The 23,233-nt window shown below is 40.8% G+C and overlaps 1 protein-coding gene across 2 annotated transcripts in view; it reads right to left on the bottom strand.

The window, feature by feature from the left end:
* Window positions 1-23,233, bottom strand: part of EDIL3 (EGF like repeats and discoidin domains 3) — a 242,941-nt gene that overhangs the window by 34,800 nt on the left and 184,908 nt on the right. For both annotated transcript variants that reach the window (XM_071455127.1, XM_071455128.1), the window contains 2 exons: window positions 22,632-22,776; window positions 16,444-16,628 (listed from right to left, as the gene is read on the bottom strand). In XM_071455127.1, the coding sequence (XP_071311228.1) occupies window positions 16,444-16,628; window positions 22,632-22,776 (330 nt within the window). The remainder of the gene's footprint in view (window positions 1-16,443; window positions 16,629-22,631; window positions 22,777-23,233) is intronic.

Raw genomic sequence — 23,233 nt, 5'->3', positions numbered from 1 at the left:
TTTTCCAGGCAGGTAGGCTATATTGGACATTTCTGTAGTGTGACTGACTGAATTTTTAAGTTAACATGAGTCTGGTACCAGTGATACTTTTAATTGCAAAAGTGTTTAAAAGATTCTGCCCTTTTTTGTCTTGGAAGTGAGACACTTCTATTATAAAATCAATATGCACCTCAGGATACCCTTATCAGCTCACTAAATCCCACAATTTTGGCACAGTAGACAGCAGTGCAAAGGTGTGGATTACAGCTATTGAGCAAAATCTCCCCATGAATTCGAAAAGAAATACAGACACCATTAGTGACAACATTACCACCCCTGGGTAATTCTGGTTTAATTTTTATTCTGGCAGGGTGACCAGTGCATGACTGCTATAGAACATCCAATCTAACGTGCTGCTTCAGATCAATGGGTTTGAACACCATGTGAGGCTTCAGATGGATCCTGCAAAAACAAGTCACCACTTCACCCCTTGTGATGCAGCTAATCAAGAACAGCTCATTAGGTCTTGCAGCATACTTCATCTTAAGTGTGCATAAAAACTCAGCAAAAATAAAATGCAAATGCACTGACGGTCTCACTGTGAAAGGTTAAATATTTTGACAAGTATTTTGGCTTTTTAAAAAAAATATTTGAAGTTATTTGTCAATGTATATATGTAATCTATAATTGACATCATTTTTTTTTGCCCAGAGAAGCTGTGGCTGCCCTTGGATCCCTGGCAGTGTTGGAATTTGGGGCTTGGAGCACCCTGGGATAGTGGGAGGTGTCCCTGCCATGGCACGGGGTGGAAATGGAGTGGGCTTTAAGGTCCTTCCCAGCCCAAATCAGTCTGGGATTCTGTGAAATCAGTAAAAATGTACCTTTTGGAACATATGTGCTAATTTGGAAACCTGTACAACAATTGGCAAAAAAATAAATCTGACAAAAACATTGAGTTCTAAAATAGGGTATCTAATCATTCCTTCAAGCACTAACTTGCATCACCCACGCAATATCCATTGATCTGCTGTACAAATTAAACCACCACAGGGGGAAAAATAAAAACCAGACCTAGGAAAGTATATCTCACAGGCAAAATTCCTCCTCCTTCAGGTGGTAACAAGAACAGACAACAGAGAAACACCTGCTTGTTCTTTTTTGGGGGGACAGGTTCTCATTTCCATGCCAGTTTCCTGGTGCCTCTTGGGCTCCCTGTAATGTTCCGTCACAGCAGCTGCAGCAGTTTTTATTGCTATGGTGCAGTGCCAAGCATCCAGGGTTCCCTCACCACTTTTTAGCCTAAATCACTCATTTTTGTTACTTGCTGAAAGCCAACACAAAGTGCTTTCACCTCGACCAGGGTGCAAAATCTTTCACCCTCTGTTACCAGCAAGAGACTCCTGAGAGTTCTTGCAGCAAAAATTGAGGCTCTTGTTGCACTCACATTTTAAATTTTTGTTTTTTCACCCTGCTAACATCTGTAGTGGACAGAGCCAATTATGATCTATGCCTTGGTTACTTACCCATCAATGTGCCAAAACTATGTTTGGATGTTACAGTAAATTAAGTTTTTTGTACATATTTTGCTACCAGCATTTTGTCTGTTCTCCAATTATGTATTTAAACCAGGCTGAAAACTATTGCCATTTGTATAAATCAAAGCAGCTGTCAGTACTTTTAAAATCTAATTGATTATTAGATTTTAACTCCCCAAAATCTATTCGATTGTAACTCTCCAAAATTCTTCTGTGAAAAACTATTTTCTGTCCATCTACACAGAAATTTTCAATTCTTTCATGGAGTGTAAGCTCCTCTGTGCAATTTTACTGCATAGCAGAAAGAATATTGTGAGGATCACTTGACACCAAACACACATAATGGTAATTTAAGGGGTTAGAAATACTGATAATGAAGCAATTATTATTAGGTAATAACATAAAATTTGTCGTTCTCCTGGCTACGTGCTTAATTGCCATGTAGGTGATTCATTCCATGGTGAAGGTATGTCAGCCATAAAACGGGAAATACTGCAGAGTGCTTGAGATGAAAAATGCAGGAATCAAAAGAGGAATGCATGCACATGGAGGATTTATGAGATATAAGGAAGCTCCTTGGCAGACACCAGGTACTTATCACCCTCCTTGTCCACCTGCCAGTGCCTGAGGGAACTTTTCAGCTCAGTGATATGGATGAAACCAGCTGAGCTGCTAAAAGCAAAATCCCAAGTGCTCCATGTTATCTGTCCACACAATCAGGCTGCCCTCACTGCCAGCCCCCAGGATTTTCTCATTTTCCTGAGGGCTGACTGGAAAAGGAGTTATGTTAACTTCAGGGCATGCTGGCACAATGACATTTGTAGAATTGAAATACATGTGGAGGGACGTATTTCAGATTATTAGCCCAATAATATTGGGAAAAAAACCCCCAAACCTGTTGGATATTTATATTAAAATTACTTCAACTAAAAATACTGCATGACAAATTTGGGTAGACCCTTTATTTTGGTTAAAGGTAGGTGCCTAACAAAAAGTAGCCATGTCAGCTCAGCAGATTCAATGGAGACAACAGTGTGCTTATTTTTTGTCTCCCAGAGAGTGGTGATTTTTTTTTTTTGGCCTCCTTTAAGTGAGACTTGAGAGGTGGAGTGCCAGTGACTTGCTTATATTTGCCTAAGGGGGTTTAGGAAAAATGCAGACACACCCGTGCACAGTAAAGAATCACATCAAAGTTATCTTTTTCCAGGAAACATCCCATGGTAAACCAGAGCAACAGTTTCAGGACATGATCCTGCCGAAATTAACCTGAAAGCTCTATAAACCTAGAGTAACATCCATAAATCAGTCTTTTTGACTTTATCCCTGAGTAAATGGAGTTATGCAAGCTCAGTGGGGAAAACTATTTTGGTTGCCAGGCTACACACGTGCACAGAAATCAAAAACAGGAACAAAACCAAAAAACACCCAAAACCCAGACAAATCCCCAAAAACAAACAAAAAAAGTCCCCCACATCCGAAAGGCAAAGTATATACATGTGCACACAGAGGCATTTTAGGCATTTTTCATTCATTTTTCACACACACACACACACACACACACACACACACACATATATATATATATATATATATATATATATATATATATATATATATATATATACACACATGCACATACAGAAGCATTTTAGGCATTTTTCATTCATTTTCAGGTAAGGAAATTTCTTGAGCATTGTGTGTTCTCCCCCTTTATTAATTTCCAATGGGTTTCTTCCTGTAATTACTCGATCACATCATGTCCTGTCTCCCCTAGGACACAAACCTTCTTCTCACAGCCACAAAATTGCTTGTCAGAGTTTCTCTGGTCTCTCCTGCTCTGTGTAAAACCAACCCCTAAAATCTGACTTTTGAAACCCTCTGGTTCCAGTTGCACACCGTTTATCCACAACAGGCAGTTTCTTATTATTCCCTAATGGGGAATATAGAGAAGAAAAGGAGGTGCAGAAAGCATAAAATTTGTAAATTCACAGAGTCTATAGGTGGCTGCTGGTATGGACTATCACTACCAGAGCGAACTCTTAGTGTGAATATATTTCTTTCATTTGTATAAACCTGCCACTGTGACTCTCCTGTGCCACCATTTAATTCTTATATTGTGACAAATGCTTCAAACTGCGTACCAAACCCACTATTTCTGTGCTCTTCTTTAATTTTTTTTTTTTTTTATGGTGCCTACAAGAGAACTTAGATTTGACTCAAATTGGAGGGAAAAAGCCATTTGTGAACATTCACTAACTAGCTAGCTTTTTCCTCTGGTTGAAGTCGGCATTGTTTCTCCTGGATATTGACTTTTCTGTAAAAAAACCTCAAAAAATAATAAAAAACCCCCAACATTTTGTATAATGTGTCAGTTAATGGCAGTTCTTGAGAAGTAAAAATCCTCCTAAATAGCTCCTACAGCAATGTGGTCCTAAAGTTGGTGTGATGAACTAATTGATGTCTTTTCATTTTAATCCCTGATACAAAACAATTAAAATCAAGTGCCATTCACTGAGGAGATTTGTGTTTTAACAGCAATGCCTTTTTAGAGCCATGGCATTGAGTTTCTTTTTATGTTCTTCCCTTTAGTCTGTGAAATAATGCAACGACACAACACAAAGTGACAGATGATCAAATTGTCCAGAAAGCTCCTCACAGAGTCCCTATTTCAGTTTTAAAGACCACATTGCCTAAATGGCATAAAGTGCCACCCTAAAATGAAATTTACAGGTCTCTGGAAAACTGAGCAGCAGATTAAATTTGAATAATTAATTTTAATGTTTTCATTTATTTTCTTCTGCATTAAAGTTTAAGTTGCTTATATCTTTTATATGCAAGAAATAAAACCTAATTCCCAGGGTTCAGTTCTCATTTCAGCCAAAATGAAACAGGAAGGCTCGTGCAGTGTGGGAGGACTGCAATGCAAATTGATTAGCCACAATTTCCACCTTCTGAGTGAGATACCATAATAGATGACAGATTCTTTTTTTTTTTTTTTTTTTAAATCACAGAAATAGATGCTACTGAACATGACAGCACTTATTTACGATTGCTCCATTTACCCCAGAATGCCATTATTCCACTTGAAATTTAACTTTTCAGAGGGTCAGGAAATTACAGTGCCATGGTCTTTCATGACCCATCCTCTCTTGCTCTAATAGAAGGTGTCATTATTGTTTCATTAGACTTAAAACCAGATAACTTTTTATGACATTTTTCCAGTGGACTGCAATGCAATCAGAAAATTGAAAAAAAACTGTAATGGAAAAAAAAGGTGCATCTGCAGAGATAGAAAGTAACTCAGACATACAAAATTCTCAAAAGACCCTTGCTTCATTCATTTGTATTTTGTCTGTGATGTATATTTTAAATGGAAAATTACATGATAATTATTAAAAAAAAAATAAAAATCATGTTGCTCCTATTTACAGGGTCATATTCGCTTAGCAACACAAAATTACATACAGTAGGATGGGGAATAAAGAAAATAATGGGAATAATGTTAAGACTCTCTAATAATAACCCCCAAATAGCTTCTAAATTCTCATAAAACAAAGATTTAATTTTTAATATCAAAGGACTTTTTAGGACTATGAATTATTGCTGTGAACCTTGGAAAACAAGACTTCTAAGCTCCTCTCAAATAAAAAAAAAAAAACCCTCCTGATGTGTTGTGGAAAGCAGAGCAAATCCTACAGTGGTCCTGCAGTTTATATATGTGTGTGTGTGTGTGTGTATTTGGGGGGGAAGTGAAAAGAATAAAAGCTTTGGTGGCAGATGCTGTGAAAAATAAAATCCTTCAGCACTAGTAAGTAAGGAAGAAGGTGTTTTAAGGCAGCTCTGAGGTTTTTTTGAGTCAAGTGGTCATCCCAGTGGAGGCAGGCCTGCATGGAAGGCACAGCCAGGCTTGTCTAAGCAGTAGGATGAATGTGTTATTTTTTTCTGTCACCACACCACTCTGGCTCCCACCAGCTCCTCTGGATCTGGCTCAGGTTCCTCTGATGTGTCACCCAGCTCTGAACTCCTGCTGAGGTGCAGAGTTCCTGTGTTGCTCTCATATTTTCTGAAAAATCCCTTCGCCCAGGGCTCTTCTCCTGGGAAGCTGAGAAGCCTCGGAGAAAAATGAAAACAATAATTATCTGATTTGCTTCTCCTGTGTTTTGCTGCTTTGGAATGTGGTTGGAGATTGTTTACCAACAGGTGCATGTTTGATTGGTTTCATATGAATTGTTTTGACTTAATGACCAATCACAGCCAGCTGTCCAGCTGTGTCAGGACTCTGGAAGCAGTCACAAGTTTTCATTATCATTTCATAACCTTCTGTCTATATCCTTTCTCTATTCTTTAGTATAGTTTTAGTATAGTATTCTTTAATATAAAATATAATATAATATAATATAATATAATATAATATAATATAATATAATATAATATAATAATAAATTAGCTTTCTGAGAACATGGAGTCAGATTCTCAATTCCTCCTTCATCCTGGGGACCCAGCAAATACCACACTCCTCACCTGGGGCTGAGGCTCACCCCCCTCGCTGTGCAAATGTCAAGATGCACCTCAGACAGGAGAAAATGGTGCAGTTTCCACAGGGCCTCTTGGGGCCCATGAGGAATCTCAGTGAGAGGCGCTGAAAACAGTGAGGCTGTCTTCATTGAAGCATGGAGTGGTTTGGGTTGGAAGGGGCCTTAAAGCTCAGCTCTGTCAAACCCTCCTGCCATGTCAGGGACACCTCGCAGTGTCCCAGTGTCCAGCCTGGCCTTGGGCAGTGCCAGGGATGCAGGGGCAGCCCCAGCTGCTCTGGGCACCCTGTGCCAGGGCCTGCCCACCCTGCCAGGGAACAATTCCTCATTGCCAAGATCCCAGCCAGCCCTGCCCTCTGGCACTGGCAGCCATTGCCCGGCTGCTGTCCCTGCAGCCCTTGGCAATTGTCCGTGTCCATCTTTGCTGCAGCCCCTTCAGGCCCTGCCAGGCCACCCTGAGCTCAGGCCAAAGCTTCTCCTGCCCAGGTGAGCAATGGCAGCTGTGCCAGCCTTGGCTGCCGGCAGAGCTGCTCCATCCCTCTGCCCGTGCTGGAGCCTCCTCTGGCCTGGCTGCAGCAGCTCCAGCTCCTTGCTGGGCTGGCCCAGGGCTGGGGCAGCTCTGCAGGTGAGCTCTGACTGAGGGGCAGAGGGGCAGAATCGCCCCTGCCCTGCTGCCCACGCTGGGCTGGGCCCAGCACGGGGCTCTGGGCTCTGGGCCCAGCACGGGGCTCTGGGCCCAGCACAGGGCTCTGGGCTCTGGGCTCTGGGCCCAGCACGGGGCTCTGGGCTCCGGGCCCAGCACGGGGCTTTGGGGTCCCAGCCCAGCATGAGGCTTTGGGGTCCCAGCCCAGCCCAGGCTTTGGGGTCCCAGCCCTGCCCCACAGCACCCCCAGGGCTCCTCCAGGGCTGCTCCCCCTGCTCAGCCCAGCCCAGCCCATGGTGGATCCAGGCTTCTCCTTGGGCCCTCATGGAGGCACCTACACAAACTCAGCTGATCAGTGAGGTTTGGAGTCTCAGTATCATTGTGAAAGGCAGCTAGTGAGTCAAGTAAACACCCCCCTAAAAATCTCCCTTTTTTTCTTTTGTTCTGTTAAACTGCATCAGCCAAAGCTGCCTGCTACCTCTCTCTCAAAAAAAAGGACAAATCTTAACTTCTCCTCTAATGTGCTATTGAAGGCTTCTAAAAGATGAGGATGCTCAGGATTCTGTAGCAAAGTACTAGTAAAACTGTACTCCTAATGATTTTTTTATCTTGTGTTATAGCAGCAGCGTTTGAGGTAGCACAGCCAAAGTATAAGACAAACTGAAGAACACCTCAAAGTCAAGAAAAATAAATTCAGATAAAGAAATATGCAAGGAGGGTCTGTTCCAATATTTATAAATAACATATCAAGCCTTTTGAATTGGTGATGCTGCCAAAGGGAGGTCATTAGCCATCTGCAGTGAGGTCTTTAGGTGATTCTGATAGTTTCCTTCTTAATAATTCTTAGCTGAAAATTTTATTGGTGTGTTGTAACTCATTACCTCTTAACAAAGACAACCCATTAAGGTGGGTCTAGATATTTTTACTTCTGTCATTGGAAAAAACAGACCAGTGACTTCTTTATAGAGGTGCTTTATTTTCACTAGCTATATATAGAATTAATTTCTAATTGTGAAAATACTTTTCTGCTTAATTATACAACAAAGAAAGGATGACTTGAAATAGGATTAATATATCTTGTAGTTAATTAAACATGAAGCTTCTAAGGAGATCACTCCAGCAACAAAAGCAATTAAGGCTTGGTTATGTATAGTACATAATTAAGCAGGAAGTTCTTGTAATCCCAAGGACTAACTTTCAAAGCTCGTATTGCTTTAAAATGACCTTTTTTTCTGGCTTATTTTAGAGAAAACTATGAAATGTAAGTATGAGCACTGTCAACTCAGGTATCTTCTCAGCTCTGTCCTAATGTTATAAGTGAATTATAACAATAAAAAACACAGCTCTGTTCTGAAAAACAAAAAGTCTCTATTTCTATCTCTAGCCTGTTGAGTGAGTAGATGTATAGAAACACAAGCAAAAAAAAAAAAAAAACCAGTGAGGAAATTCTGATGAAAGTCTGTTGTGATACTTTATATTACAAGTCTCAAGGTGCTCTTGAACAAGACCCAGATAATTGGGGAAATGTTTAGTTGCAGTACTTCGGTGTCTACAGTGATTTCCCTTTTAAAGTCTTCTCTGCTGAGATTTTCTCTTTTCTGTCATGTTTTCTGACAGGGAAACTGCTCTTGCTTTACTTGAGGAGCGAGCAGGATGAATGTTATTAAGTAGAGTGCAAAGAGGGTCTTGCACAGCACATTGCTGTAGAGACACACCTGACTTAACATGGAAATCCAAAACAAAACAAAAGAAAAAAAAAAGCCAAATATTCTGCTTGGATCAACACTTAACTCTGGGTAGGGTGTTATTAGGGGAAAAAAATACATGATGAAACCAATGAATAGGTTAAGATTCAGAGACCAACTGGGAAATGCTCATATCTACTTTATGTGATGCTTTAATATGCTGAGATATGACAATTTCATTTTCTGCTTACTGCTTGGTAAATTTCAGCCTGGTTTTAAGCACATTTCCCCCTCTTCTGAAGAAAGATACAAAATGTTCTGCTGCCTTTGAATTTAGATTAATTTCAAGTTCCTTTTCCACCACTCCTTCTTTATGTTTGTGTCTCAATTTCATTATTTACTTAGCTAAAAAGATACCATCTCTGTTCCTCATTTGACAAGATAGGAATCAATCTGTTTCTGTGCTCTTTATGCAGGAAATGGAATACAAAAATGAATAGCAGATTTTGAACAAAAATGTTCTGAAGTCAACCAGAATCTCACAATAAAGCTTCATGCACTGTGTTTTCAAAGTGGCATAAAAAGAATGTAAAATTGAGTCCTATTCAGAAAAGAATAGATTTCCTTGACCCTTGTATATTTTACTCATGAGAAGCTGACAGATACATGAAGGAAATATTAAGTATCTTGCTTATTCAAAAAGTAATATTTGGGAAAAGATATGCAAGGCTAATAAAGATATCATATCCCAGTTAATAAAGCATCAAGTTCTTGGAAAACAGAGCTAGATGGAGTTCCATTCCATTCTTTCACCCTCATCTGGCTCTGGCTTTTTGCCTCATCTGTGTTTATATGAGGTATTTTTTGCTTCTTAAAGATAGTTGACCTTGACAAGGTCATTTTGCTTCTCTCTATCATTTTCAGATGAAACAACTGTGACCAACTCAGCTTGAGTCAAAAACCAATTTTTGAGTCAAAAACCAATTCAAGGGTAGCTACAAAAACAACAAACGATTTTATTAGGAAAAAGTGGATGCTGTTTTGAAGCACCACCATGGAAGAAGAGGGCATGAATAAGAAACATTTGGACCCTTTTTTCCTGTATTTTTACCTAAACAATTGCTTATCTATTGTATTTTTTTTAAGGGAGTGCAAGGGAAATATGCCTCTGCTTCACAAATTGAGACAGAACGTTATTTCAAGACAGTGGAAATGGTAGCTTGGTAAAACAGGCAGGAATTTAAAACAATGAAAAACTAACATCTTTCCATTAAAATTTCATGCACTGTGTTTTCAGAAGGTGCTGCTATTCAACTAACACCAACATCCCCACTGCAAACACACAGCAACAAAAAACTGCCTCAGCCTCAGATCCTGTGCACATCAAAATTCACAACAACCAGGCAGTTATTGCTTACACTCCCAGATTTTCTGAGGCAAGATCAAAACCTGTTATTGTAATAGGAAATGGGTCATTACTCAATTTAACTTTCATCTGCAGGGGAGTGATACTCACAGAAAAGCAGCGAGTCAGTGAGGGAGCTGACAGTTCTCTCTTGCAGGATTCCACTGCTTAGGGAAACTTCCCAAATAATTTCTGTTAGTGATGATGAATTTGTTCTCTGTCAAAGGCAGGCTCTGGAGCACTGATTTAACCCCTTAATTTTTACTGAAGGCTTAACAGAGATAGCTGGGAATATAATTCAGGGAACAGAGCAGGACTCTGTGAAACACAACATTTTTCTACTTTAAACTCTCATCCACAGCTAATTTACAGCTCAGACAGGGTCTTTGCTCCTGTTCATGGTTTAATGGTTTAGGGTTTACAGTGGTGGTGCTGGATTGATGGTTGGTCTGGTTGATCTTAAAAGTCTCTTCCAACCTTGGTGATTCTATGATTCTATGAAGGTGACATCACACAAATTTTTTGTCACAGAATATAATCATGGTGTGTCTGTCTGATGCTTATTTTCTGGACAACTTGCAACAGAGAGCTCCTATGCTCTGTCTGTCCTTCTAATAAACCCTCTGTATTTTGCCAGAGTAAAATCAATGATTCTACAGATGCTTCAGACTTTGCTACATAAATGATAGAATACAGCCTGAATAAAGCATTTGAAAGGCAAAATAAACCAAGATTTTATGCTGCCTTATTTAATTTCTAGGCTTAAATTCAATTACTACTATAAACATTTCCATAAAATGAATTGCACAGGAAAGCTTTGCAAAGTCAAAAGCAATTTAGGAAGGGCAATGCTGAAATGCACAATTTAGTAGCATTATTAATGTGAATAATGCATTTAATTTGAAATGATTTAGGGAAAAAAACTGAGTTAGAGTGCGACCCCTGGAAACGCCATCAAATACTGCTGGAAGACAACTCTGAGTAGGAAATCAAGGCATAGCTCCTAATACAATTTCTGTGAGGTATGTGTTTGTTAGCACAGTTAAAAACAGATTGGCAACATACAAAGATTAAAAAAAAAAAACAAAAGAAAAAAACAAAAGGAAAAAAAAATTTTTGTTCATCTTGTCATCTTGAGTTGCACACTGTCCTAAAAGCAAATAGTGACCATTAGTAGCAAAACCAAGCCTATGGTTTGTGGGCAATTGAAGAAGTGAATAAAGTGACCTGTTTAACATTCTAGCCTAGGCAATGCAAAGTCAGTACATTCAGCACTGTGAAAATTAGAAGTGGGCATCAGTCTTCATCTTCTTTTGCCTTTAACTAAAATGTTCAGAGCTCTTTGTCCATTATTACCTTATCCTACCACTGGCCGCTTTTTTTGCAGGAAAATTTATCTGTAGAAGTCTCTGGCAAAGAGTGGGAAAGATCTGTGTTAATAATTTATTCCCAACCTGCCTTGAGATGCGTCCTGTGAGCTGCCAGGCTGTGTGAACAGAGTGTGACACTGTGAAGCCACTCATCAAGGTAGGCACAAGAGTAAGGAGGTGACAAAACCCAGTGTCCAAATGAAGTTCTTCAAATAGAAGTGACAGCTGCCAGAAAAAAAGGTGGTTTTGCATTGGAAAGATAAAATGGTCAATACTGACTGTAAATATAATTTTTTTATCCCAATAGAAAGCACAAAAAAAAAAAGGCTGGTCTCCTCACAATTTTCATTTTGTTATCTGAAATCCAACTTCAGGATTGAGAAATTCTAATAAAAAACCAGCACCAGCTTTGCATCTGGAGAAGCAGAGACCAATTTTATTGCTGTTTCTGTAAAGAGCATTGATTTCTTTCATGGTGGCCTAGTGGTTTAATAAAGCTTCAGAGAAATACAGGTGTCTCCTGTTTATAATGTGATATATTTCAATTCACAGCTCCCACAGAACACCCTGTGTCTCCAAGCCCACTCACCATACATGGCTTAGCAATCCAGCTCTTCCAGAAGTCATGCAATTTCCTCATTATGTTAAGCACCAGATTGATCTTACATGAACATTTCATCCTATTCCAATTTTGAGTGTTCCAAGCCCTTATTTAATTAAGATGTTGTTAACCATTTTCTGGGGTTGTTTGTTTTTATTTTTTTTTTTTTTGGTTTTGTGTTGTTTTGTTTTGTTTTTCACTCAGTGTGGGTGTTAAAACAATTAAACTATAGGCCACATATACAGCTCTTATTTTGTTACTTTAACCAGAACTGGAATTAATAAATGTTGTGCTAACGACACAAATCGTCAAAAGAAAATTAAACAATCCACACAGTTTTCTCCTTGTGAGTTGTTGAACAGATCTCCAGATGAATTGTTGAATTGCTAGGGTATAGTGATTTTTTTATCTAGAAAGATTTCTCAGAATTCATTGCAAATGAACAGATTGTTACATCAAAAAAGGGGGAAAAGAGTCAGGTGGAATAACAGACAAGACAAGAAGAAAATACCACGTGAGAGAATAAAAAAAAGTTCCTTATTTTTCAGTGACAGATGAATGCCAGCGTTGAAACCAATTCAGCTAACCAATTCTAGATGGAAAATAATGTTCTCTTCGTATATTAAAAAAAAAAAAGAAAGAGTCAGCTCATGTAACTTTCCTGGTTCAAATAGTTTTCTTATAATTTAAGTTAATTGTTCATCTTTCTCTGTGGCTGGCAGAGTAGATACATTTCCACTTCTGGAAACTAGTCTATAAAAAAAGAGTAGAAACTGGGTTTGGCTTAGCTTTTTTAAAAAACAACTCTTTGATTTGATCACTTGGAAGCTTAAACACGGGAAATAAATACAAGAAAATGAATATAAATATAAATGAATATAAGTGATGAATATCATGATGGCATGATGGAGATGCATTTTGTATATGTATAATGAAAAGAGGATAATTATTTGGAATGCAATTTTGCCTTTGTTTTCAAACAAGAGGCATTTTGATGCGAAAAAGATGGCTATGCATTAGACTGAAAGAATAATTTGATTGCAGCTCTGAGACAATCTAACGGCGTTGATAAAGAATCCCAGTAATATTGTCTAATACTGGAGATTAGCTTGGCAGGAAAATACCCAACCCAAATCTATTATACCACTGGCAATCACCACATTTTTAAAGCATGTAGGTATAACAGTTGCTCTGCCAATCTTCCAACAATCTGTTTATCACCAACTGCTTTTTCTCTAATAGTGCTTAGCTGGTTCCACAATCAGCAGGAGAAATATTGTAATTTGACATTGCTGGTGCCTCCAAAAAAAACCCAACATGTCATCAGTTTTAAGATAAAATACTGACAATACCCTGGTCTGGCTGCAAAGTCAGGACTAGGACAAGACACAAAACAATTTATTCAGAAGGGATGGTTGAGTGGGAGGAGAAAGCTCCAGGTGTTTGGAGACACCAAATGAAGTGACACGCCAGAGTTTAACTAACAGTAAATAAAGAAAAGGGAGTTTAAGCTGCTGCCCTGATTTCACAATTTATAACAGCAGGAAATTAGTAGTAGAAGGGGCATGGGTTTTGAGAAAAATGTTAATTATTTTGAGCTATGCCCTCAGCTGGGAAAATGAGATATGGAATGGCGAAAATCTATTTACAAGAGCATTCTCCAAGCATCTGAAAAATCAGTTGCACTTTTAAAAATAATCTTTACAGCCTCAGTGCTTCATTTTGGGTATCAGGCAGGGAGTTCTCCGTCATATCTTTTAATGCCAAAGAAGTGAATAAATGGTAAGTGGGGTGACCGAATGGAAGAGTAATCCTGGATTGTGTCCAGAAGGAGCCTGAGCACTCCAAAAACTTGCAACATCCTCTTCAAGGGAATGACAAGGGTATCTTTGAGGAAGCCTGTGGGGAATTCAGCCCCAAGTTTATGACACAGCTAGAAAAGTACACAATTTTAGTCGTGTCATCTATTTATCTTTCCCTTCATGTCAAGAGAATGCATTTTTTTCATTGGTAATGGTGTGTTTTGTGTAAATAAATGTTATTTGTGCAATCTATAGCTTGTAGAGTCTAAGTCACAGCAGATTTTCAACAACTGCAGCATGATTAAGGTGAGTATTTTGTCCCCAAAAATGCACATTCTGTGCCTGGAGACACAAAATACTTCATATTCCTAAATTATGAATGCAGCAATCCAAAACACTTTAAACCAAAGAGCTTAATTGTTGATGGCTGCATTTTGGAATACATAGGAGATTCAGAGTTATCTTTTCTGAGAGAAAACTGAGTAAAACAGTCCCAGCTCCTGAGAGAGGAGAATTTATCGCTAGAGTTCATCCAAAAGTGCAAGTAGCATTTGATGCATGATTCAAACATCACCTCTCAGCAGACATTATCACAGCAGGCACTCCGAGATGGATGTCAGCACACCAGATTTTAAAGTGTTGGTAGCCATGGTGTTTAGGCAAGGATACCCCAACAATGACATTTACTCAGATGAGATCTGTTCGAGCCGTCCACAAACCCCAACAATAATCCTAAAAGGCAAATGGCAGGCTTTGCCCCCAGTTTTTCAGGCTTTCTTGTGAAAATCAGTGCAAAATATAAAGCAAAAAGTGCAAAATATAAAGTATAAAAGTGCAAAATATGAAAAAAAGAAGTGCAAAATATAAAGCAAGAAAGGCCTGTGGAGAACATTCAAAGGGCATGGAAAGTTGACATGGTAAATATGATATTGGTAAGCCAGCTACTTCAGCAAAATCCAGAAGTCTGGGCTAAATGTCTGTCTTTAAGCCCATTTCAGGGTACCATGGAATCATCTTTTTTGGGCCTAATTCTTTGTGGAATGGCTGAGGGAGTAGGGCGGGCAGGCACATTTTCTTCCACACTCTTTTCCTTACAAATGTGTTTTGACTAAATTCCATGGAAGCAGCAGCAGGATGATAAACCTTTCAGTCAATGTGTTGTAAGGCTTCAATATAATACTCCGCGTTTTAGAGAAAAGAAAAACCACCAAAAACACCCACAGAGAGCTACCAGCAGGGAGAACAAGAATGAACAGATGAATTCAAATGATAGACATGTCTCTGTTACAGAATCATTACCTACACTGGAAGCATATGAGACTGTCTCAAGTCATGGCCTGAATTCAGAACAACCAGACTGTAGCAGAAGGTAATGACCACCTTAAGCACTGAAGAAACAAGTGGATTTAATGCCTTTTTGGGTTTAGTTTTGGTGGTTTTTTTTTTTTCTTTTTCTTTTTTTCCCCAAACATGAAATGCTAGGATCCTTTTTTTGAGGAAATATCATTATGTATAATGATTTTCAGGAAAAGGTAGATTGTGTAATATTCCTGTGGAATTGTTGAACTCAATACATAGCCATATGAAAAGCTAACTAAAAGATGAGTATTTCTTCACAACTTTCTTTTTGACTGGACAATAAAAATTGTTCCTTATAGTTCAAAGACTTGAAGAGACAGTGCAAGTGATAAGATTAAATTTGCAGGTTCAGGTAAATTCAAATATAGAAAGACTGCAACGGCCTGAAAACTTTGAAAATATAAGGATTAACTATGCAGCCCCTTGCCATCTGTAGTTAATTAAAAATACGCTGTCATCCACAGGAGCAAGAACACACAACAGGAGATTTCTGTGGAGCCTCTGCACACCCTTGGTTTGACTGATGGGGCTAAAATTTGATGCAACCACCTCTCTTTCCTGTGGAAAAAACATTTTCATCTGCTTCTTCACCATAAAAGACAGCAATAAAGTGTTCATCCTCTCCACAAGTTACTAACCGCTCTTCCAACATGCTGCTCTAAAAGAATTTCAGCAGATTCTAGGATCTCCAGCTATTCCAAAGCTAAATAGATAGGGCAATTTCTCCTTCTTTTTATGGAAAGTGTATAAACTTGGGAAAAAAAAACCCCAGTAATCATATTCCTAACTTGCTTAGCAGCTGTAGGCAAAAAAGGCTAATATGTCATAATTTGTATGTGGAGAGATTGCAGGGGGTTAGTAGCCATGTCTGGTGCTATTGAGGCTGCCCACTGAGAGCTGCACTGCAAAGTGGCAGCTGACTGAAAACACTGCTATTTTCAACAGTTCAAAAAATGTAAATGTGTCAGTGGCTGGTCAAACAAGCTCCCACACTGGTGATTTATTGAAATCCCTCACATTAGTGAGTTGTACGAATCACTCCTGGGCTGAAAACAACCCCTGTGCACAGGTTTATAATGGATTCAGAGGCTGAATCAATCTTGCTGCCTCCAGAAGGTAATTTTGGGCAGCCTCAATTAGACAAAGATAATTTCTACGCGCGGGATTCGCTAAGGTGCACAGAGCTGGCAGTAAATATGCTTTTCCAGGGAGCCTTGGAAGGGTAGAGGGGAGGAAAATAAACTCATCTCTCCCAAGAAATGAGGGGAATTCAGTGAATCACATCTGCAACCACCATTTTTGTTCATTAACAAAGGAAAACTGGGGCTAGTAGAGGCATCCCCTAGTGTATTCTCCTGCATCTGTGACAACAAAATCATGAAGATATGTTGGGCTTTCAGAGCTCGTGGCAGAGTAGGGAGGGCTACAGCCAGAAACAGAAGAATTTGGATATAAAACTGAACCAGAGGAGCATCCCCATGCCTGAAACACAAAGAAGACAAAAAACTGGGAAAATCCACGTGAAAATTTACCTGCAGCCACTGTGACTGGTCATTGTGGCCGGAGGTCCAGGCATTGACTTTGCCTTGCTTGTCCAGCCGGGCTTTCCTGGGCTCCCAGGCGAACATGTCCATGTTGAGGGTACGGAAAACGCTGGAGGCAGTGATCTGGAAATCCTGGATGTGTCCCGATTTCATCCCCAGGGGCTCAGAGCAACCTGGAACAGCAGGGCAAGATCAGTGGCGCTACCTGCTTATCTCTGTCAGGGGTTTAGGTTTTTTTGTTATGGCAGAGGAAACCTGCAATACTTGAAGAAAAAGATGTAATCAAGGCTATTGTTGAAGACACTCGAAAACAAATAAATGAAAAATAGTGAATTTCAGGCACTTTGTTTCAACAATTTCTTGGGTGAGTCAAAATCAAGATAGAGAATTCAACATATTTTATCCTGGCATAAATTTATGAAGCGAAACAAAATGAAAAGATGACTTTTGCCTGTGCTTATCTTATTTTTATTTTCCTCTCCCACAGGAAAATACTGTTTTCCCTGTTCTGTTTGATTTTCCTTATGCTTTTATGCCACCTCACAACCACCATGTGTTTGCTTACTGAACAAACATTTTTTTCTTAAAAACCAGTGCTGCAGTAAAATGTTAAAAAGCACTGAGCTCTTTTACACTTCTGAATTATTTGACATCTAGGTAAAAATCCAGAAAGCCCAAAATCCCACTGAAGGAGGGAGAGCCTACAGAAAAACAATTGTGGAGGGAGGATAGTAGGAGGATATCACTTAGGAGAAATCGATAGTTAATGCCTTATTTGTTTGTGGACATCCCACACCATTGAGTTATTTTGCTGTAGAAAAGATAGACCTTGGGCTTCTCCCTTTTCTGTTCTGTGTGAAAAAAAAAGATAAAAATAAAAATTGATAAGTGGCTTTGTGTTCCTCTGTCTTGCTGCTGTGTGCTAAGAATGTGGAAGGTGCATTTGGATGCAGAAGAGGGAGGAAACAAGATGAGGCAGCACTGAAACAGCAGGACTGGAAACCAGAGAAGGCAGATGAGCTGCATGGTTCTAAGATTTAAACAAAGAAATCAGAAAAAGAAAGGCAAATGGCTGAGAGAGAGAAGGCTGCTAAGAGGACAGGAAAGGTGGATGCATGGCTGCAGGGGTGGAGTGACAGTTGATAATTGGGGCAAAGTGAAAGATGGAAAAGATGGAGATGGGAACATAAAAAAATAAGGTGTTTTCTCATTTCCTTCCTGTCTCAGCAGTCAAAAACCCGCATATGTGCAGTTATATTATTAACAACATGAACTTTAATGCAGCATCTCCTGTATTTAAAATTTGAATATTGACATACTTCATGTTAAATTAAGAAAAAACCAAAAAATAAAAAACAAAACCCAAACAAACGAATGGAAAGCCAAAAGAAAATAGAGCTAACTTTTGAAAAAAAAAAACAAACCCCAATCTTACATAACTGATTCTCAGTGCACAAATGGAAATGGCACACCCTTGTCTGTGGAACGGACTCATTCAAAAACACAACAAAACAATTTTCCTGGGAGTGGGAGGAAGCAATTGGTAATAGAAGTAAGAGAGACTAATCTGCTGCTTTGGAGAGGGACTTTGCTTATTATTAAATTCTGAAGTATCACTCCAGGATCACAAGGACTGTCAGCAAGAATGTTTCATCCGAGGAATGCTAAGGAGGCTCCTGTCACAAAACCATGGGTTGTCAAAGCTGTGACTCAGTGCTGGCCCAATCCATCAAAACCAGTTCTATCTTTTCTGGGTATTATTATTGATTTATGAAGCAACAGCTGTGCCTGCCTGTGTGCCTGTGCATGCGTGCATGAATTAATGGGATTTTACACTCGCCTGCCTTCTCTGTGGCCCCAAAGGGGGTGGGAAGGCAGTTGTTAAAGGCAACGGGAGAAAGTGAGAAGAGCAGTGAGGATCTGAAGAGGCAAACGTGGTGCACACAGGTGTCAGGATGTCTTGGTGCTGTGTCACAGAGAGCAGCAGCTTCCCAGCCCCTGCCACAGGAGACTGTGGCTGTTTGGATGACAGAGACATAACCCACAGCACAAAGGACGGGGTCATCAAACCGGCACAGGGCTTTGTGTCATCCCTCACAGGTGTGCGTTTATAACAATGCTTCTGTCTCCCTGAAACATCTCCTCTTCACTGCACTGTACCTTTAAACTTGCTTTTCAATGTCCCTATGAGAGGATTCAATTCCCATTTTTCTTTTTTGAAATCTGTTGAAGTTGGAGATAGCTGATGCAGAAACATGGCTACACCCAGTGGGGCATCTTGGGCTGGAGTGTTCAAGATGCTTTGGATGCCTCCATCTGTGATAAATTATACCTGATACCTCTGTATGTTTAAATCTAACCAGGTATAAGTTTGCAGGTCCTATTTGGTCTAGGATGGAATGGGAGAAAGGAAATAATGAGAAAGAGTGGGAATTAGCACCTGAAAATTGGAGGAATAAACACAAAGGCTTTTCTCTGTTGACTCTTCAGAGGGCAGAATCTTTTACTTTTCAGTCTGCATCCATGCTATGCCCCTCATCTACCTCTTCATTCGAAAAAGCTCAAACCCTCAAAGGAAATATTGAATATCCAATGTAGCAAAGGCAAACCCACAAATGGATCTGCATGTAACAGTCTGCATGAATCTTGTTCTTGGACAAAGATTTGTGCAGTGTTGGCAAAAGCAATGCATGTCAATTATTTGAGGGCAAAGGTAATTTTGTTTTGATTTATACTGTGATATTTTTTGTTTCTAATAATTGAGATATTTAAAAATTTTTCATCATGTTTTTGAATCATAGAATGGTTCGGGTTGATAGGGACCTTAAGATCATCTAGCTGCAAATCTAATTCCAACTCCTTTGCCATGGGCAGGGACACATTTCATTAATGCTTTAAAGCCCCATCCAACCTGTCCTATAAATAACAAATATAGAATTCCTTTCCAGATTATAGAGTTCTGAGGACAAATGAGGAAAGGGTAACCTATCTTTAACTGTAGCTTTGATAAAGTCCCCCTGTGTGTCACTTTTGTGTGAATAGTGCCTACAGGGACTGCTAGTGATGCCTCAGGTTTTAGCTTTGATATTTTTCAGATTCTGTGCTGCTTTAGTGTGTGGGTTTGAGCTTCATTTTAGGGGATGCTGAGCTCTGTGCACAGAGCAGGGAGACAAAACAATTCCTGCTCCAGCTGGGCACCAAGGACAAATGATCCAAATCTCAGCCCCAGAGCACAAACCCCGTGGGCTGGAGAGAGAAAAACAAGCAGGGTGGGACTGCAGGGGCTAAAGCTGGAATGGGACAATGAACTGCAAGATGCAAATGGAGCAGAACTGATCCCAGGGAGAGACCCCGTGCCCGGCCGTGCATTTTGGGGCCATTTTGGTTCATCTTGGGTGCAGCCCTGGCTGGGCTCTTGCGCTGCCCAAGGTGGATCCATGGAGGAGATGCTTTGAATAAATCCCTGATTTATTCTTTAGCTCTGTCCAGCCTCTGTTCTAGGGCAGCCTTCACAAGGCATCATTAGGATAAAGAAATAGCTACCAGGGAACAGCATGCCTGAAGGAGATGAAAATTACCCACTCAGGAGCTTTCTCTGAGGGCATCCCATGGGGATGTTTAGGTTCTGGGGGCCAACATCCCTCTGCAAGAACTGAGAAACCCCAAACACCAAGAGCTGGCTGAACTGGTGCACACAGGAACCAGCAAACGTGACTGTGAGCAGGGGCTGCCTGCAGGAAGGCAGATGCTGGAGTGCTAGAGTGAGTTCCATGAGTGAGGAACACTGTTGTGTGAGCACTGATCTGCTGTTAGAAACAACAGCTTGATGCTGCTATTAATGACAGCCTAATGAATAGAGGCATTCTAATAAGCAGTAGCTGTGATCTGTTTCTCCCCTCACATCAATACTCTGTGGAGGGAAGGCAGGGCAGGACACAGAGTTGTGCAAAACACAAGCAAGGCAGGAACACAGGGCCATGAAAATTAATGCCTAATTTATTGAGGGTTGGCTCCACTAGCATTGATGCTGACTGTGGGTCCTGGTAAGTAAAGCTATTTATGAGACTAAAGCAGATTGCATTGAACATTTTGCTGAAGTTTGTCCTAAGAGGTCAGCTTTTATGATGATCCAGTGCTGCAAGTCTCCCTCTGTTTATCACTCACTCTCTTCTTTCTCACCAGGCAATGTTAGAGAAGGCAGACCCCTCAAATTGCCTTTCCACCCAAGGCAGACCACCTGGAATTAAGAGTGAATTAGTCTGTGTAATTACACTTTTCCTTCAGTAAGGTTGAAATTGCTCTGCTGAGCCTCAGCTGTCCACAGTTTTAAGAGATGATGACCTTGACACTGTTAGGAGACCACTGAAATTAATTCACTTCACTAGCTTTTGTAGTTCTTTGAGCAAAACAATTCCTAGTCGTTCTGGCAAGGACTTACTCTAAATTGTGGTTCCAGAAGTGGAAGACATAAAAAAAAAAAACTAATAGAACAAAGCAGCTAGACAGGATTTTCTATTTACTCTTAAACCTATCTATATTGGAAAAGGGCTACACCAAGATTAATGCATTAACTTTTCATTTCTGAATCTGGTTTTGACTGAGAATTGTTTAACTCCAGCTGTTTTGATGTATCACTCATGAACTGAATGACTATTGTTAGTAGAGTAAAGAGGCAGCCACATAAAAATCACTCCTAAATGAATCAGTGGGGTGCTCCCACCAGTAAAAAGGTTTATCTCTAGGAAAAGGATAAAACATTACCTGCTTTTTTGAATTTGTAAGGGAACACAGTTCTTGCAGAAGGTGGCTAGAGGTCAGGCTTTACATTTCAGAGCTTTAATAAGAATCTGAGGGAAGGTTTATATTGGGTCCACTTTTTCATTTACTTTTTGCTACAAGATGCTATCTCTGCTTCTGCTAAGCCCAGAAAACAAATCCAAACTGAAATCTTGATTAAAGCAGCCCAACCAAGCTGTGTCTTATTGGACTGGTCCTCAACAGCAGGGGAAGCAGGCTTATCCCTCTGAGGATGTCACACAGCACAGGGGTGGTGTCACCTCACAGCCTCAGGAGAAATTTCCCACATCAGGTGTGACAATTGTTGCTGCCAAGGGTCCCCAGCAGCTCTGGGGCTCAGGAACAATTTTCAGGCCTTGGGGGAGGCTCCCTGCCCTGTAGTCTGCTCAGGGTGGTACATTACGAGTCCGCATAGCCATCAATGCATGTTAAAACTGCTAAATGACCATCCCTGGAGGTGTCCAAGGACTGGATGTAGCACTCAGTGCTCTTGGGCTGGGTGACAAGGTGGGGATCTCTCACAGGCTGGACCTGATGATCTCAGAGCTCTTCTACAGCCTCATTGGTTCTGTGATTCCTGTGACCAACTGGAGATTAACCCACACAGGAAAAAATTATGAAGTGTTAATGGTTTAATACCACACAGCCTTGTTGGGACACATTCCTGTCCCACTGCATGTGGCCATCATCACTCAGCTGAGCCAAGTGCAGCGCTGCTGAGGGCACACCCTGAGTGCTGTCTCCAGTTCTGGGCCCCCAAATTTAGGAAGGACATTGAGACACTGGAGCATGTCCAGAGAAGGCAACGAGGCTGGAGAGGGGCTGGGAACACAAACCCTGTTAGGAACCACTGAGGGACCTGGGGGTGCTCAGGCTGGGGAAAAGGAGACTCAGAGGTGACCTTATCACTCTCTACAAATGCCTGAAAGGTGCCTGTGCTCAGCTGGGGCTGGGCTCTTTCTCCAGCAGCACTGACACAACCAGAGCACACAGCATCAAGCTACACCAAGGGAAATACAGGTTGGATATCAAGGAAAAGTGTTTTACAGAAAGGCTGATAAAGTTCTGGAATGTTCTGCCCGGGGAGGTGGTGGAGTCACCATCCCTGGGTGTGTTTAACAAAGCCTGGATGTGGCACTGGGTGCCAGGGTTGAGTTGAGGTGTTGGGACTGGGTTGGACTCTATGATCTTGAAGGTCTCTTCCAACCTGGTCATTCTGTGATTTTACAAGTTAGCTAAAGAGGATAAAAGCAACTGGACAAACTCAGGCTGGCCAAGCGCATCTGGCGGCGGGGACAAAGCGCGCGCGGTGGGGAGCGGCTGGAGGGGATGGAGGGGATGGAGAGGATGGAGGGGATGGAGGGCTGTGGAGATCCCACCTGTGAGCTCGCAGCCAAGCAGCTCCATCCTGAGGGTGCAGTGCCTCCTGCACACCTGGGGGTACAGCCGGACGTACTGGGCCTTGATGGGCGGCGTGAAGGAGTTGGCGTACGGGGTGTTGTTGTCCACATTCCCACGGAACACCTGCGAGGAGGCAACGTTTGCAGCAGCAAAAAAAAAAAAAAAATGTGTCAGGAGGAGGGTCCCTGGAGTGCCAGTGAGTTCCCTTGTCTCAAAAGCACCCGAATTGTTCTGTCTGTGAGAGGCTTTCCCCAAACTGCAGCTGGTTCAGCGCTGCCAGTGCCTGACACAAGTTTTCCCGGCAGAATTTCCCTGCTGTGCCGTATTGTGATGGGTTTGCCACGTGGGCCAAACCAGGGTCTCTGTCTTGTCCCTCTCAGAAATTGAAGCTCCTAATGCAACTAAATTATGTCTTCTTTTCTTGATTAATGTATGAAATAGTTGCAGTTCAATTAAGCCTGCAATTATTTGCTCTGATTGACGTTTATTTTTTTCCCCCCTGGTTCAAGAATTCCCACTGAAGTGCGCTGTAACCCTCCTGTTGATCACAGAGGGGACAAATTAAACCCATCAGCATTTT

Source organism: Agelaius tricolor, unplaced genomic scaffold (assembly GCF_023055355.1).
Source record: "Agelaius tricolor isolate 1412-34295 unplaced genomic scaffold, bAgeTri1.0.p SCAF_44, whole genome shotgun sequence".
Classification (NCBI taxonomy): domain Eukaryota; kingdom Metazoa; phylum Chordata; class Aves; order Passeriformes; family Icteridae; genus Agelaius; species Agelaius tricolor.
This window is presented reverse-complemented; position numbering and strand designations above follow the sequence as displayed.